The sequence below is a fragment of the Bos indicus genome, chromosome 28, assembly GCF_029378745.1.
Source record: "Bos indicus isolate NIAB-ARS_2022 breed Sahiwal x Tharparkar chromosome 28, NIAB-ARS_B.indTharparkar_mat_pri_1.0, whole genome shotgun sequence".
NCBI classification, from domain to species: domain Eukaryota; kingdom Metazoa; phylum Chordata; class Mammalia; order Artiodactyla; family Bovidae; genus Bos; species Bos indicus.
This window is the reverse complement of record NC_091787.1, coordinates 18,025,642-18,043,095: the sequence shown is the minus strand read 5'-3', so window position 1 is coordinate 18,043,095 and position 17,454 is coordinate 18,025,642. Positions and strand designations below refer to the sequence as shown.

The window sequence follows — 17,454 nt, the reverse complement described above, 5'->3', positions numbered from 1 at the left end:
GAAGCCCCTCCACTAGGGGGTGTCCTAGGAAGTGCCAGAGAAGAACTCAAGTCAACCACCAAATCCACACAGGTGTCCCCATCACGCAGAGAAGAGAACGCCAGAGATTTCAGAGGAGGTTGATCATAAACGTCGCATGTTTACTTAACCTACTAAATATAGCTTTGAAGTTAGAAAGCCTACAGGATAGTTAGGACTGTTACTGAGAAGATAAGGCAAACACATAATATACTACATTATATTGCTAGTTATAGCATAAGGTGCTCAATCAGGTGGTAGAGACACTAAGTGTGATAAGAGCTCCGTAAGCAGGGAAAATCCTTTGAGCTGGATGTTGAACAAAGGCTTCAGGGGCTTAAACTGAATCTTAATGAAAAGAGAGAATTCCTTCAGGTAAGAATTCTGGAAGGGGCATTCCAAGAATGAGTAAAGCATGAAACTTACTGGAGGGCTGGGGAGCAGGGGAGTGGGTGCATGTGGTTAAAAAGAAAGAAGACCAGGCAGTTAGACTAGTTAGGCTAAGGCAAGAGGTTTACATAAGCGATAGGAGATAAGAGAGAGATAGGCTCTCTTAACTTTCTGTGTGCACTTTGAGCTGGCAATTCTACCCCTACAAACGTATGAGGAAATAGTCATGGATGTGGGCAGAGTTACAAGAATTTCAGGGTTTGTGGGAAAACAGAAGCAACTGAAATGTCCAAACAGAAACACATCTACAATGAACGTTATGCAGGCAGAAAGAAACAGTGGAGACAGAGTGGTTCATAATATGGGGGCACGGTCATAATACACCTGTACAAATGTAAATGGGGGAGGGGCAGACATTTCATTTTTATAGGGAAAAAGACTATACATATTAATTCATACCTAAAAACACATTCATATAGATTAGAATATTGATATAAGAAATGCTAACAACAGTTACTTCCAAGTAGGAGGAAAAGCAGCAACGTATTTTTCTACACTTTGTTGTATAGCTTGCATCTTCTAATATGAACACGGATAATCCTGGCAATCAGAAAAACAACAACAATGAACAATAACAGTATTTAATACAAAAGAAGGACTTTCCTACTGGTCCAGTGTTAAGACTTTCAACTTTCAATGCAGGAGTGTGGGTTCAGACCCTGGTTGGGGAGCTAAGATTCCACATGCCTTGGGGCCAAAAAACCAGAACATAAAGCAGGAACAGTGTTGTAACAAAGTCAATAAAGACTTTAAAAATTGTCCATATCAAAAACATGTGAAAAAAAATAAAAAAGAAAAAAAAATCTGGGGTTTGGGGCTGAATATTTCACTGGATGCTTGCCTACAACATTCGCATCTCATCCAGTAGGCATGAAGTTACAAAGAAAGGGGGACTAGAGGCTGAATGCCAGTATTTTTAAAGGGTCAGAAGTATAAAAGATGCTAGAAATGCTTTAAAAATTATTAGGTTGGTGAAAAAGTGATTACAGTTTTGCAATGTTGAAATCTGCCATTTGATACTGGAATACATTCTTAAATGCGGTTATGTCACACCTCATTTTAATGCACATCTCTTGCTTTATGATTTTTGCAAATGAGTTATTACTTGCTGTGTATTTTCTATGTATTGTAGACCATAGAAATGATGTTTGACAAAAAGCAAATTCAAGCAGTTTTCTAAACCAAATTCAAAATGGGCCATAAAGCAGCAGAGACAACTCACAACATCAACAACACATTTGGCCCAGGAACTGCTAATGAATATACAGTGCAGTGATGGTTCAAGAAGTTTTGCAAAGGAGACGAGAACCTTGACGATAAGGAGCACAGTGGCCAGCCATCAGAAGTTGACAATGGCCAACTGAGAGGATCATCGAAGACTGCCCTCTTACAACTACACGAGAAGTTGCCAAAGAACTCAATGTCAACCATGTTATGTTGTCTGGCATTTGAAGTAAAACAGAAAGGTAAAAAGGCTCAGTAAGTGGGTGTCTCGTGAGCTGACCACAAATCAAAAAAATTGTTCTGAAGTGTTGTCTTATTCTATGCAACAACAACAAACCATTTCTCGATTGGATTGTGACATGCAACAAAAAGAGGATTTTATACAACTGGCAATGACCAACTCAGTGGTATGACTGAGGAGAAGCTCCCAAGCACTTCCCAAAGCCAAATTTGCACCAAAAAAGGGGTCATGGTCACTGTTGCATGATCTGCTGCCACTCTGATCCACTACAGCTTTCTGAATCCCAACAAAACCACGACATCTGAGAAGTATGCTCAGTAAATCGATGAGATGCGCCGAAAACTACAATGTCTACAGCCAGCACTGGTCAACAGAAAGGGCCCAATTCTTCTCCACAACAACACCCAAACACACATCACACAACCAACGCTTCCAACGTTGAACAAATTGGTCTCCAAAGTTCCACCTCATCTACGATATTCACCTGACCTCTCCCCAGCTGAAGCATCCTGACAGCTTTCTGCAGGGAAAATGCTTCCACAACCAGCAGGAGACAGGGCATGCTTTCCAAGAGTCTGTCGAATCCTGAAGCGTGGAGTTTTACGCTACAGGAGTAAACAAACTTATTTCTCATTGGCAAACATGTGTTGATTGTAATGGTTCCTATTTTGATTCATAAAGATGTGTTTGAGTCTAGTTATCATGATTTAAAATTCAGACTGAAACCATAATTACTTCGGCACCAGCCTAATAAAAAGCAAGTGGAAAGCTCCAAAGAAAGAGAATTCAAGGCCAGGCACATCTCTGGGATTTTAGGGGGAAACAGAGAGGCCGTTGAACTCCAGCACGCTAGCTGAAAACACACAGGGCCAGGCAACTAGGAAAATTCCAAATCCACAGCACTGTTTTCTCGACCCCCACTGTGCGAAAAGCATTTTGTAAAGCCTCTGAAAACCCACTATTACTCCAATCTGTCCTAAATAAACATATTCATTAAAATGGGGGTAAAAGTTCAAACCTCAAATGTCCTCAGAAGTGACCTGTACAAACTACAGACTTAAACACACAATGTTAGAGGAGAAAAGAGGAGTGGGTCTTTGACATTTAGAAAAAATTACTGTTTTGCAATAAAATCTCACATTTAAAGTACTTGAAAAGACAAATGAGCAATTGGGAAGAATCAGCATCAATACTAAAGAGAATTAAGCCTAAATGTCCAAATCAAATACCTGTTCACAAAGCCCTCTGGAATAGCTCCATCAATTCACATGTTGGATGTATATACTAGTGGATTCCACGGTGATGCTATCATGGTAACAGCTATAATAATGACCTATAATCAGTAATCATGTAGTGGCCAAAGAGATGAGAGGTGGAATGCAAATGAAAGTATTTTAGAGTTACAATAAAAGAAAAGCACATTGCACTTCCAGCTCAAGGGGAATGTTGAATCAAACTTCATTTGTAAAGCACATTTGAGGCACAGTGTTGCACTGTTCAAGGGTGTTTGACAGGCCACGTGGATCAGTCAGTTTATTCTTCACAGTAGGCTCTTACCACCTGATGCAGATAGAAGTATTGCTCCAAATAGGCCAGTCTGTCTATAATACCAGATATTAACGAGTGTGCAAGAAGCCAAGTGCAATCTGCCTAAAAGATTTTCCAAAAGACCCCGGGTATGCAATCAGAAACTAAAGGTGGTGTGTATATACATATACATAGCAAGGGACTCAGACCACAGCTGAATTTCTTTCATCTTTGGTAATCTTCCCATCAGACGGTGACTGCCACAGATACTTCACTGTGAAATTCACATTTCTATTAATGAGACTGAAACAAAAGTATGGGTTGGTTGCCTTCTCCATCATGGTCTTTTTTTATCATAGATATGGCCGTACACCAGAAAACAGAAAAAAAAAAAAAAAAGGCAAGAACAGCTAGAGTCCAGAAGGATGATAATGAACTAAACTAACACATACGATAATTTAGGGAAGACATGCTGGTCTTTTATCTTATTTGATCAGAACAGCTTAAACAAAGCTGGACTCCAAGCTGGTATTCAACTGTGGCTCTTTATTGAGGCAAATACACTACAAACCTACCCTAAATGCTACAATATTTAACTATAGGAATTACAGAAGCTTGAAAGGCAAGGCAGTGATACAGAGCCAGAACACCTTCTGCCATATTAGCTGATGATGGTGCTCATTAGATAATAGTCTACATTTAACACTACTGATTTTTTTTTTTAAAGATAACTAAACTTCAGGAGGTATAGGGGTTCAATAACATCTTTTCCCTCCTTTTTGCCCTGAGGAGTAAAAAGTCAAGGCCATATGACTTTAGGGAAGATATTCTAACAGTTTTGCCTGAGTCAGTTCTATCCAGAGGGTGCCAAGCCTGATGGATGTACCATGGCTTTCTTCCACTGGAAGCCTAGGGTTCTTAGCAGAGATGAGCTTGCAAAATGTAAATGGGTAAGATGGTATAAAAGAACAACCAGAGTATGTCCTGATGAGTAATTAGGACGGGGAAGGATTCTGAGACCATATCCTGGTGAAAAATTGAAAAAAAAAAAGGGGGGGGGGGTGGTTATTTGGCTAAATAAAGAGAGGATTGAGGATGATATCAAGGAAAGGGGGAGGAAATACCAAGTGTACCAATGGCCAGCCTGACAATACTATGAAGAGCTCCTAACAAGCATGAGTTTCTTTGTTCAACTATTGTATCCAAGAGGTGAATGCTGATAACCTGAACACTAAAAATAGCACTGAAGTTGCAATTTCACTTTCTACTTCTGCCCCAACATCTCACACTCTAAAGTTTAGAACAAAGTCTTAAATTCTATAAACTTCTCTTCAGTTGACTATTCACCTTAAATCCATTATCAAAAGATATGAATCTGGTGTTCTAGAAAGCATTCATCACTCTAGGTGATACTAGAAGATCTGAAAGTCAATAAAAATTCCAAATGGAAGGGTCTTAACTTGAAATGAGCCTTCAGGAGGGTGGCAGTATGAATATCTAGACAGCAATATCAAGGACCAGCTGTCGACTGGCTCACATACAAATTTCACAGACTTCCCTTCCGGCAGATCTAGCCAAGATGGCTGAGTGCAGACAACATACATCATTGTTATTTATTCAAGACACTTTTTATATGTTCATTTTACCATTGTTTCAGGACAGTGTTCAACTCTTTGATTACATGATGAAGCTGAATTTTAACTTTGAAAGGAATGGAATAAACTCCCATCAATGTTCCCAGGCCCTTAGAAAATGGCTGGTCACTACATTGTTCTAAAGCTTTGAATGTCTTGGGGACAGACTCTTGGAAGTGTGAACTTGCTCCTGTCAGAGGTTCTTTGGGCTGTCACTTGACAATGAAATGAAGCAACCTTTTGAAGAAAAAGCCATGTTGGCACGTGGATGGCATGCCTCTCCTGTGTTTGTTGTGGAAGCATTAGATTGTTTAAAGAATGCATGGTTCATACAACAGTATTGTTGGAGGAGCCTGTGACAAAATCCTTTGGAAATTATCTTTACAAATTTTTGATAAGCTTCAAGTGTAATTGATTTCTATTTTGAACTCAAGGACACTGTAAAGGCTAATTTGTTTCAGTGAAGAGGCCCTTCTGTAGGGATTCCTCATGATATCCACAAACAGCATCATTCAACAATATATCATCCAAGAAATTTCCCAAGTTTCTATCTTAAGAAAAAAAAAAATAGCCTGGTAGGTCAGCCATGGACGTTAATATATAAACAACAAATACCCTCAGAAGACTGTTTAACATACAAACAAAATTTACATCTAGGAAGGAAGGAAGGATAAAAGAAAAGGGTTGTCTTAGTAAGAATCATGTCTTCAATCCTAAGAAGTTGATTAGATGTCTCTGGTGAAAAATACTTACTATGACAAACTGTTAGCACCTTAGCATGCTTCTTATTAGAGACATTTATACTGTTTTCTGCAACACAAGGCAAGAATCCTTCCCATAGCCAGCCACATCCTGGGAAGCAGCTTGACATATCAAACTCACAGTTAAGTTGAAACAACCGTTTGAAATAAAAAGCCTCCAGAAATTCCAGGCAAAGACTACAGTCAATTTCTAACTAAAAGTAGTAGAGAAGATACCACACATCACTGGCCACTGTGGCCCAGCTTATTTAGACAGAATTTAAGAGGAAAAGTGTTAGATAAAATATAAATACATGTTTTTACATAAACATATATATTTGTATCCTTTCTCCACATAGATGTATATATAATATATACAAAGTGTGTGAGTATATATAAAATATATATAAGTAAAAGCAAGAACCTAAAGGATTTTAATAACAGTCTTCTATCAAGGCAGATAGTGAGAGCGTAAACCGTGCCCCAAATCACCAGAACATGAGATTAGGGATGTTCTTAGACAAATTAGCTAATATTATACCGCCTAGCTCCCTTTGATATAGACCTCCTTCTCATAATAATAGGATGACGACAAAACCGTCTTCAGCTTCACAAATGCTTCCATAGACACTTTTTTCTCAGTCTATCTTCTCAAAAAACAAAGCACACACTATTACCCATTTCACACATGAGGGACCTGAAGTGTAAACACAGTGACTTGTGCCCTGAGTGCCATCTCCAGGGCAGGAAAAGCTAAGATTCTCCTGACCACCAAACCATGGCTCCTTTACCACCACCATGCTGTCTATTCCCCACGGTACAGTAAACCTCCCAGCAGAAGAGACAGGGGAAGGTACTCTTTCTCAGTTTGATGGGACTTTAGAAACAGAAATTGAACTGAAGGAACCCCCATCATTAAATTCAGCCATACCCACACCCACATCTTTTGGTCTCTTTTCCCAATTTCAGCTCAGATTCCCCTATCTTTTCCTTCTTTTTCTAGAGACACATTTGGAGATGAAACCATTCATAGCTGCCCATTCACAGACAATTTGTGGCAGCATAATTGACAATGAGTCTGCTGCTGCTGCAAAAAAAAGAAAATGCTGCTTTAATAACCTTGGCCTAAAATACATTCTGTTGTATGCCTCAAAGGGTTTCAATAAAAAGTCAACCTGTAGAGACATATTTTCTTGGCTTAAACAACAATCCAAAGCATATAAATGTAGTCCAACTATAATGACATATTTATAGGCCAATAAAGCTTACACTGCAGCTTTCATACTTCACTTAAAGGAACTCTGTAAGAAGCAGTGTTATATAAAATAATTTGATTTTTTTTTTCAAACTTTAGCCCAAGGAATAAAAAAAAATGCAAGTATGCTATGTTTAACTGATAGTGTTTATATTCCTTAGTTGCTTAAAGTTTCATAAAATGAAATAATTCTTCATTTGACTAGTTCCAACTGCCATACCAAATATGGGTATCAGGTCCACTTTATTACAAACGCTAAGTACTGTAGTTCTAAAGACAAAAATAAATAACTAGAGGCTTGTATAGTGAACGATTTAATCAACCTGATTCTTCTGGAAAAACAGGTTCCTGTGTTCATTATGCTTATGAATAATACATTCCTCAACCCTTCTTTTTTAACATAGTTATTTTTTTCCTCCTTTTTCTATAAACTTCAGTATGAAACTGTCTGAAAGAAGGTAAAATATTTCACTGAGTAAAGTCACAATTTGAATTGGTTTCATATTGAACTTTCTTTGAAAAGGACAAAGAAGGGGGAAAGAGACGAATGTACTCGCACATCTCAGAAGTGTTTTTTTAAGATTATTACTTTCCACACCATCTAGATCTGCAGTTTAGTCATCATTTATGATCTTAAATAGTTTTTTTTTTAAAAAGCAAACATGACATCCGCAAATATTGTCCTTGAAGGGCAAGGGGATTAAAAAAATGAAAGAGTTGTGATTTGATGATTTGAGTCAGAGCAGTTATTGGAAGCTGCCATTTGGGGCAGAGTTTCTCTTTGTGGAGTATTAATTTGTTGGCAGAAACACATTTGTGAGAACATTCTTTTTTTTTTTTTAAACTATTCAGAGAGACAGGAAGTAACAAACTGGGATTAAAGGGAACTTAATTCTAACTAAACACTGAACAAGAAGAGTTCTATAATTAGCTTTTATATGGAAGAATCCCTTCATTAAGAGTCAACTGAATTATTTTGTTATTATTGATATTTTAACATGGCAAAATAATTCAGTCAGAAAAATAACATATTGGAGTTTTACTTTATCCACGGAAAGGTGAGATCAGTCTATTCTTTCCTTACTTCTGCTAGGAAAAAAAAAGAGGGAGGGGGTCTTAAGTAATCTCAGAGTTCATCTTCCTTTTCTGGTAAGAACAATGAGGAGCTGGAAGGGTTCTACAGAAGGAAAAACCTAATAAGTGTGTGAACTTCCATCAACAATGTGGTATTGGAAGTGGTTTCAGTGTGGCCAAGAGAAAGGGAGATAAGAAAACCACTGTGTAGAAAGAAAAGTGCAGACAACAAATATTTTGATGTTGCAGACAGAGAAAGGAAGAGGTTGAAGAGAAAGTTGTTGGGACAGGAATGTACACAGCAAAGGACACCCCCAATCTCCCCAGTATAAATCCTCATAATGTAAACTCGCAACCCTTAGATCAAGCAGATAATGAAAACTCATTACATTAAGGAAAGTTTTTGTTTCTCTTTCCACATTATTACAACACAGTGTGCATTCCAATTACAAAAGCTATTTGTCTCAAATTCCCCACAGTTCATACCAACTAAGTAGAATTTCAAGGCCCCAAATTCTATCCTTAAAGAGGTATTTTACATTAAAAAAAGAGAGAGAAAAATACACAGTGTTCCTTATTCTTCAGACAGCTTTCCCAGTCAAATCTCCTGTTGCTTATTTTCCTTTCCTCTGCACTAATCATAGAGCTGTTTCCCAAATGAGACCACCCCCCACCCACCACCCCAAAAAAAAAAAAAAATCAGTCATCTAGAGATCCTTTTATCAGGTCACATTCCTTGGCCTTGCCTCAATCTTACTGAACGAAGAATCTGGGAAAACTGGCCTCAGCAATCAGTATTATTTTAAAAATTTCTCTAAGTCTAACGAACAACAAGATTTAAAAACCACTAAGTACTTTGAATATGCATTATAAACCAATGTCTTCTGGAATCAATTATTAAAAAGTTACATTATGGACATTTCTAGAGTTCAGGAAGATCAAAACCTCTAAATGTCCTGATGAAATTAAGAAGTTGGGTTTCTTTTCATTCATTAATAAACTATCAATTTTAAATACAAAAACAGCTCTGCTATAAATACTCTTGTTTATATGCGTGACATCAAGCTTAACCATCTACACATCCTTTCGTCCCCCATGGGTTTCCTGTTTAGTTTTTTATTAGTAACAGTATAGTTCAGAACTTAAAAAAAAAAACACAAACAAACAAAAGGAAGGTTTTAATGTTAAGAAAAACATAAGACAACAGCAATACAGCTTAGATCATATATTAGGCAAGTAACACAACAGCTGTATTATTCAGCATTACCACATGTCAGAAGGCTAGTCACATGTGTTCACAAAATTGTAACAGCCTATATAAGAAAATCAGTAAAAAAAAAAAAAAAGGGGGGGGGGGGAATTCTTTGGTTTTAAAATAAAAACCACTAGATTAATAATTTTCTCTAAATGTGCACATGACAACCAGGCCACCATGACCAAAATATTATTGTCTGACATCTAACAAAACATGCCAAGAAACTGTTGATTATTAAACTCAAACTGCAAGAAAATATTAATGCTATTCCCAAAATACAGCATAGCTCATCACAAACCAGAATCACACAAAAGACAAGTCAGTTACAGGTGTTATTCAGTCTCATTATGCCATTTAAAATAGTCAAAGTTTGTTGTAGTAGTTAAAATCTAGGTTAAAAGAAAAAACAGGAAGTTTTCACATTAACGCATAAAATAGGGCTATGAAAATCAGCACTGTGCTAGAATGAAAGAAAAAGATGCCTTAATATGTTAAAAGTGAAGTTCCTCTTTGCCTAAAGAGGAAATAACTGGTCTAAATCAGAGGTCAACAACATTGGTCTTGAGCAATGCTAGGAAAGTAAGTCAGTGAATGCCACTTGGGAGACACAAAAGAGAAAAAAAAACAGGAAAGGACACAAAAAATTCACTGGAGAAGACAGTGTTAAGAAAAAGCAACAGAATTAATTATAGAGCCCCTTCCATACACCAATATACACTTATCACTGGGTGTTACATCTCCCAATGACACTGAAAAGTGTCCACATTTTCCAGGCTTGGGGGTTAATTTGCCCAAGCCCACACAGCTAAGGAAGCAACAGAGTCAGGATTCAAACACTAAACAGAATAAGGACTCTAAATCCCAATTTCTCCTTTAAAGCTGTAGTGGAATAGGGGAAGGAAGGAAAGAAAAAACCATATAGTTAATGGTGACCACTGAACACTAAAAACTCTTGGGGGACCTAGGCCAGGAGTTGCCAACCAGCGAAGGATCCTCTGCTCTGAGGTTGCTCCCTTGATCCACGTTAAGTAATTCATCTGTCTTCCTCGTTTTGCTTTCCCGACACAGTCCTAATAAATGTCATATTATCTACTCAGAACAAATATTTTAACTCTCCACTCATTCAATTTTAGGTCCCTCAATTAAGACTTAACGCCTTGATAGCAACTGAAAGTGAAAGTCGCTCAGTCGTGTCCGACTCTTCAAGACCCCATGGACTGTATAGTCCATGGAATTCTCCAGGCCAGAATCCTGGAGTGGGTAGCCTTTCCTTTCTCCAGGGGATCTTCCCAACCCAGGGGTCGAACCCAGGTCTCCCGCATTGCAGGCACATTCTTTACCAGCTGAGCCACAAGGGAAACCCAAGAATACTGGAGTGGGTACCTATCCCTTCTTCAGTGGATCTTCCTGACCCAGGAATCGAATCGTGGTCTCCTGCATTGCAGGCGGATTCTTTACCAACGAGCTATGAGGGAAGCTACTGGAAGCTGCTAAAAGCCACGTGTTGTATTATCCATTTTCTAGCACAGGGCTCCACACATAGAAGGTCTTGTGACCCAACAGGTAACATCCATTTCTTACACACCCAGTCATCTATCCATTCATATTCCCAGGTCCCTTTGAGATTAAAGAAATTACATATATATATGTACACGAGAGAAGGAAATGGCAACCCACTCCAGTGTTCTTGCCTGGAGAATCCCAGGGACAGAGGAGCCTGGTGGGCTGCCATCTATGGGGTCGCACAGAGTTGGACATGACTGAAGCAACTTAGCATGCATGCATTGGAGAAGGAAATGGCAACCCACTCCAGTGTTCTTGCCTGGAGAATCCCAGGGACAGAGGAGCCTGGTGGGCTGCCATCTATGGGGTCGCACAGAGTCGGACACGACTGAAGCAACTTAGCAGCATATATGTACACACACACACAAGGATATGAATGACAGTGTTCCCAGCAAAACCTACAATAAAAGAAGTGGTTACTGTACATGCCCACATGTTAGATTTAGAAGTACAAACGATAATTACCAAGGTCAGCCTTTTCCTTGAGAACGTCTTTGAAGTTGAGTCCACTGTTCAAGGTTGACTGCCGGTACTTCAGCAGAGCTTCCTTCTGTCCATTCCTTCCCAGGGACTCCGTTTTCACTGACCCAGCTTGGAGACCACATCTCCACTTGGAGAAATCAGAATGTACCCACTTGACCAGGTCTTCAAGCTTCACGATCACCTTTTCGGAAACGGCAATGACTTCATCCTACAAGAGGTAGTTGGGAGAGAACAACAGTATTGGTGGTTCTGAAGTAAAATAATACATTTTTCAATAAAGCCCATCTGAAATACCATTTGAGTGGTTTAATCTAATGCGAGAAGACAATGTGTTTTTTTTTTTTTGGTGACAGAGGACCTTCAATAACTCACTTCATTTCAAAGGTTTTTCACTGCTTGTGGTCTAGCTGAGGAGTAAGTTATAGGATTTTTTGTTATGTGCTTAGAATAAGTCCAAAAATTGGGCAGTAATTCTAATAGCTATCTTTAATGCTAGTTGCCAAAGCTCAGTCTCCCTTTTTGACCACTTGGGTGAAAGCTAATTTTTAGGTGCCATTAATTACAAAAGTAAAAAAGCAAGAAATAGATGACTAATGGTTAGCCTGTCTTTATATAAATGGTCTAAGTAAATCTGGGATTCTTGGAACTCTGACTCACCCCCAAATTCCTATGTTTATGGTACATTTTCCCTTGGCTTATACACAAATATTGAATTTAACTTTTGTCCTAAAATTAAATAAAACTGTGATGTAATCCCAAAAGAAATACTTCATAAATGTTATGTGCTTCCCACTGAAAGAAACTTACACATTCTCATGTTTCTTAAAAACTTTGTAAGTTGAGAAATGAACTGATTTTTTCTCTTAATACATATGGGGTAAGAAGCAAGAGGGTGGGTGAGGAGAAAGCCTTTGAATCTAAGAAAAGTAGTTGAAACTTGAGTTTCTCCTATGGATCATAAATTTGAATTTTAAGCATCTTTAATTGTTTCCAGGAAACAACCAACTTTTCTGACTCAGAATTAATCCAACAAGATATTTAATAGATATCCATTCATGGAGCAAAGGAGGGCCTCTCTTTCCCAAAGATACTTTGAAAAGGCTTAAGAAGATCATCTCCCTGGGTTTAAAGTTAGATTATTTGAATCATTTGACATTTCAACTTGAACTGACTTCTTTCATTTCTTTTACTTCACGTTTCTGAAGAAAGCTGAGCTGTGAAAACCCCTAAGCTTACAAAATCTTAGAAATATTTTTGACAAACAACAACAGGAAGATGTCTCTGAGCTATTAAACAAAGGGAATTCACAAGTGATTTTTGGCTAATTTTTCTATAAAACATGACTCTTTCCTTCTTCTCTCCCACCTACACACACACACACACACACACACACACACACACACACACACACACTGTACACACTACTCCAAAGCAAACAAAAGAGGGTTTATTAAGATAAGCTTCATACAGTTAAAAGCCCTGGATTTGAAAACATTTAGTCTTTTTAAAGTGTTTTAAGGTAGGATCTAAAATTTCACTTTTCCTCATCCAGTTCCAAGCTGCCTCTGAGAAGAGTTTGATAGGTAGCAGCAAAATAACAAATCTCAATCAAAAATGAAAAGTAAAACTTTTGTAATGGAATCCTTTCCCTTATCATGATTAAATATGAACTTCCAGTAAATGGGAGACAAAGCGGGAACTGTTTGTATCTTCTGCTCAAGAAAAAAAAAAGTCAATACTTTATAAACAATGGGGCATATTACAAAGTACCATTTCAATGGATGATTTCACTCAGACTCACTACACCATCCTCTTGAAATAAAAGATCTGTAGTTGTCACGCATTTTATAGCTATTACATGGTGATTATTAAATGCCAGAATAAAAATTCAGGCTGGGTATTGTTTCAAAGCATATGGGAACAGCTTCTGGAAAGGGCAAACCAGAAATCAAGTTTAGAATATACTGGAAAATAATTAAGTATCATGGTATATAAGTCTCAACATTAGCAAAAATGGAATTTGGCAACAATTTTACCAAATATGGTTCCCTAGAAGAGACAAGTCTGGAGATGAGTGTTATTTTCAAATAGCTCTAACTATGATCAAATGATTATCATTTCAATTACCAGTTGCTTCAGATCTTTTCCAAGAAATGGCATGACTAGCTCTGGCTGGCTTCCAACACCCGCCAAACAAATCGTTTATTAACCAAGAGAAAATACAATCCTTATGATGTCATTGATGAATAAACCCATCTTTCAAGATCCAGTCTATAGATTTAGTCCTCCTTCCTCTTTCTCCCTGAAACAGACTTTCTGAGTACTATGAATATACACAATACATAAAAATAAATGCAGGAATTCAAATAAACACATATTAGCCGTAAACCCAAGTTTGGATTAATTGTGAAACCACCAGTATGTCTCACTGTGGATTCAGAGAAACTAGCCATACAACATTTCAAATGCCAGGATTTAGAAGGAAATCTGATAAGCGGAGGAGGGGGAAGAAACTAAACCACCCGAAAGAGCAAAATAGCCAACATATATATAGAAAAAGTCTCAGGAAACATTACTTGGTATACACAATGGCATAAATCACATGGTCGTGTTTACTATTCTGAGCCGGTGCTGACTAAAGTTCCTAATACCATTCTTGGGCACGTCTCTATATCTAAGAAAAGAATTTCAATAAGCTCATCTAATGATTACATTAGCTCTCTGCAAACCAAAAATTAGCACTAGATAAGTATTGCTGACTTACTCTCAACACAACAGGAACATAAAGAAATACACTATTATTCTATTAATGTGCCTTAGCTCTTTGAACCCAGAGCCGAATCAATATTTATATAGACTGAGTTGGGACGCTTTCTAAGTTCATCATTGTTTTAAGCTGCCTATTTCTGTCATTTGGGTTTTGTTTCTCCAACTGTGTAGTAACAGCATACTCAATCACAGATTCCTCTAAGTCAACGGAGATCATCTGGTCATATATCAGCCAGCTCATGTGTGTGGCTGGCCTCTCCAAGTGTTGTACAAATTGAGAAATTTTACACAAAGTCCCCAGACTTCTAACTCCTCTTATAAAATAAAATAAAGTGATATGTGAAAAAAAAAAAAACAACAACCAGAAAACCCCTCTCAAAACAGGAAAGTTGAAAGTGAGTAGGGTTGCTTTCTTTAGATGTAAGGCAAGCCCTGTAGTTTGCCACTGACCCCCCACCACTCCCTGTCACCTCAAATTCAGCCCACCGTTCCCGTACCTGCCCGGCCCCTTGGACAGGAACCCATCATTTAAACTTCCAAGCCCTAATTCATCCCACCTCCTCCACGGCAATGATGAGAACAGTAAGACTCAGTGACATGTCCTACTGCCAGCTTCAGGTGGAAGTTGGACAAGAATCCAAGTTTCCTATCTGCCAACACAGCATTCATCCTGGACTCTGGAGCCAGACTGCCTGGGTTCAAATCCCTGCCCTGTAATTTACTCCCTGTGGAACACTAGGCAACTTTAACTTTCTTGTGCTTCCATTTTTTAAACACACATTTTTTTTTTAAGTTTAGTAATACTGTCTATCTCTGATGGTAATGGTGAGGATTAAATCTGTCAACATAAATGAAGTGGTATGTCACCTCATTATCCTTCTCTAAATTAGTGTTTTCCAAATAGTACCACACAGAGATGAGTTTAGATGGTTCATGGATGAATCTTTTAAAATTCAATATAACTTACTCACTGCATATTTATTCTTGTAGTAACTTTCCACTTATGGGGAAGTGGTACTGGCTTCCCATTTATAGGAGATACAGAAAGTTTCTTTTTAAAAAAATTTTGTTTTTAAAAATGGGTTAGTTTGAACAAAAGCATTAAATAAACGTAGGAGATATGGGTATGGCAAAAAAAAGTCTTGATGCTATGAAAATAAAATTTGGGATGGTATATTATATATCAGTGGTTCTCAAAGTATGGGCCAGGAGCCCTGGGGAATCCCCAAGACTATTTCAGGTGGTCCATAGAGTCAAAACAATGATCATAATAATACTAAGAAATTATTTGCTTTTTTCACTCTTATTCTCGTTCAAGTGTCTAGTGGGGTTTTCCAGTGACTATATGACAGATGGTATGGCAAAAGAGTGAATACAGAAGGAGATATCAGAATACAGCTGTCTCTTTAAGCTCAATGGTAAAGAAATTTACAAAAATGTAAAACAATGCCACTGTTTATACTATTTTTTTTTTGTTTTTGAAAATATGGTTAATTTTCATAAAAATGTGTTACATTTACATAATGGGTTTATATTGCCATTTTCATTTTTAAAATTAACTTACAGTAAAACTTCCTTTTTTGGTGTACAGTTCTTTGTACACATGGCAACTACTGATCTTGCCTGGTATGGTTTTCTCTTCTGCAAAATGTCATATAAATTAAATCATACAGTGCGAAATCTTTTAAGACTGCTTATATTTCACTCAGCATAATGCCTTTGAGAGCCACCAGGCTGCTGCCTGTATCAACAGCTTGTTCCTTTTTTTCTGCTGAATAGTACCCCGTGGTATGGATGTGTTCCATTGAGGAACACTGGGTTGTTTCCAACTTTGGTGATTACAAATAGAGTTGCTATAAATATTCATGTACAAGTTTTCGTGTGAACATGCATTTTCAGTTCTCTTGAATAAATACCTAGGAGAGGGACTGTTGAGTCATATAGTAAGTATATATCTCATTTTGCAGAAGCTGCCCCACTGTTTTCCAGAGTGGCTGTACCATTTTGCATTCCCACAAACAATGCATGAGAGTTCCAGCTGTCCCCTGTCCTTACGAGCACTTGATACTATGACTGTTAATTAACTTATTATTGCCATTTTAATATGTATGTAGAGGTTTCTCATCATGTTTTTAATTTTCATTTCCCTAATGGCTGATGATGTTGAACATCTTTTCAGGTGCTAATTTGCCATCCGTATATCCTTTCTGGTGAAGTGTGTATTTAAGTCTTTTGCCCATTTTTAAACATTGGGTTGTTTATTTCCATATTGTTGAGTTTTGAGAGTCCTTGTACCCTCGTGATATGTCTTTTATTAGACCTAGGGTTTGAAAATATTTTCTCCTATTCTGTAGCTTGTCTTTTCATTCTTTATCAGTGTATTTAACAAAAGTTTTACACTTTGATCAAGTCCAATTGATCATTTTTTAATTTTATGGATTGTAGTTTTACTTTTATACCTATGAATTCTTTGCCTGAGTTCTGGTCATGAAGAATTTCTCCTTTGTCTTCTTCCCAAAGTTCTATAGTTTTACATTTACAAATATAATCCATTTTGATTTAATTTTTTGTCAAGTCTGAGTCAGCTTGACAATCAGTTTTTGCATATAAATGTCACATTACTTTTATTTTTAAACAAATTGAGCATTTAAAATTATTTTGTTTTAATTTCTAATACCAGTAGATATAATCCACATAAACCAAAGCACCTCTGTGGTCCTAAATAATCTGAGCATAAAGGGTCTTGAGTTTAAAATCTTTCAAAATCACTATATCATTAACCAAGGCTATTCTTAACTTTTATACACAATGGAATATTACTCAACTATTAAAAAGAATGCATTTTAGTCAGTTCTAATGAAGTGGATGAAACTGGAACCTATTAAACAAAGTGAAGTAAGTCAGAAAGAAAAACACCAATACGGTATGTTAACAAATATATATGGAATTTAGAAAGACGGTAATGACGACCCTGTACACAAGACAGCAAATGAGACACAGATGTAAAGAACAGACTTTTGGACTCTGTGGGAGAAGGTGAGGGTGGGATGATTTGAGAGAATAGCATTGAAACATATATACTACCATATGTGAAATAGATGACCAGTCCAAGCTTGATGCATGAAACAGGGCAATCAAAGCTGGTGCACTGGGACAACCCTGAGGGATGGGAGAGAGGTGGGAGGGGGGTTCAGGATGGGGGGACACATGTACACCCATGG

The 17,454-nt window shown here is 37.6% G+C and overlaps 1 protein-coding gene across 1 annotated transcript in view; it reads right to left on the bottom strand.

The window, feature by feature from the left end:
• Positions 1–17,454, bottom strand: part of ARID5B (AT-rich interaction domain 5B) — a 193,025-nt gene that overhangs the window by 148,739 nt on the left and 26,832 nt on the right. The window contains exon 3 of the mRNA XM_070782166.1: positions 11,447–11,672. Within this exon, the coding sequence (XP_070638267.1) occupies positions 11,447–11,672 (226 nt within the window). The remainder of the gene's footprint in view (positions 1–11,446; positions 11,673–17,454) is intronic.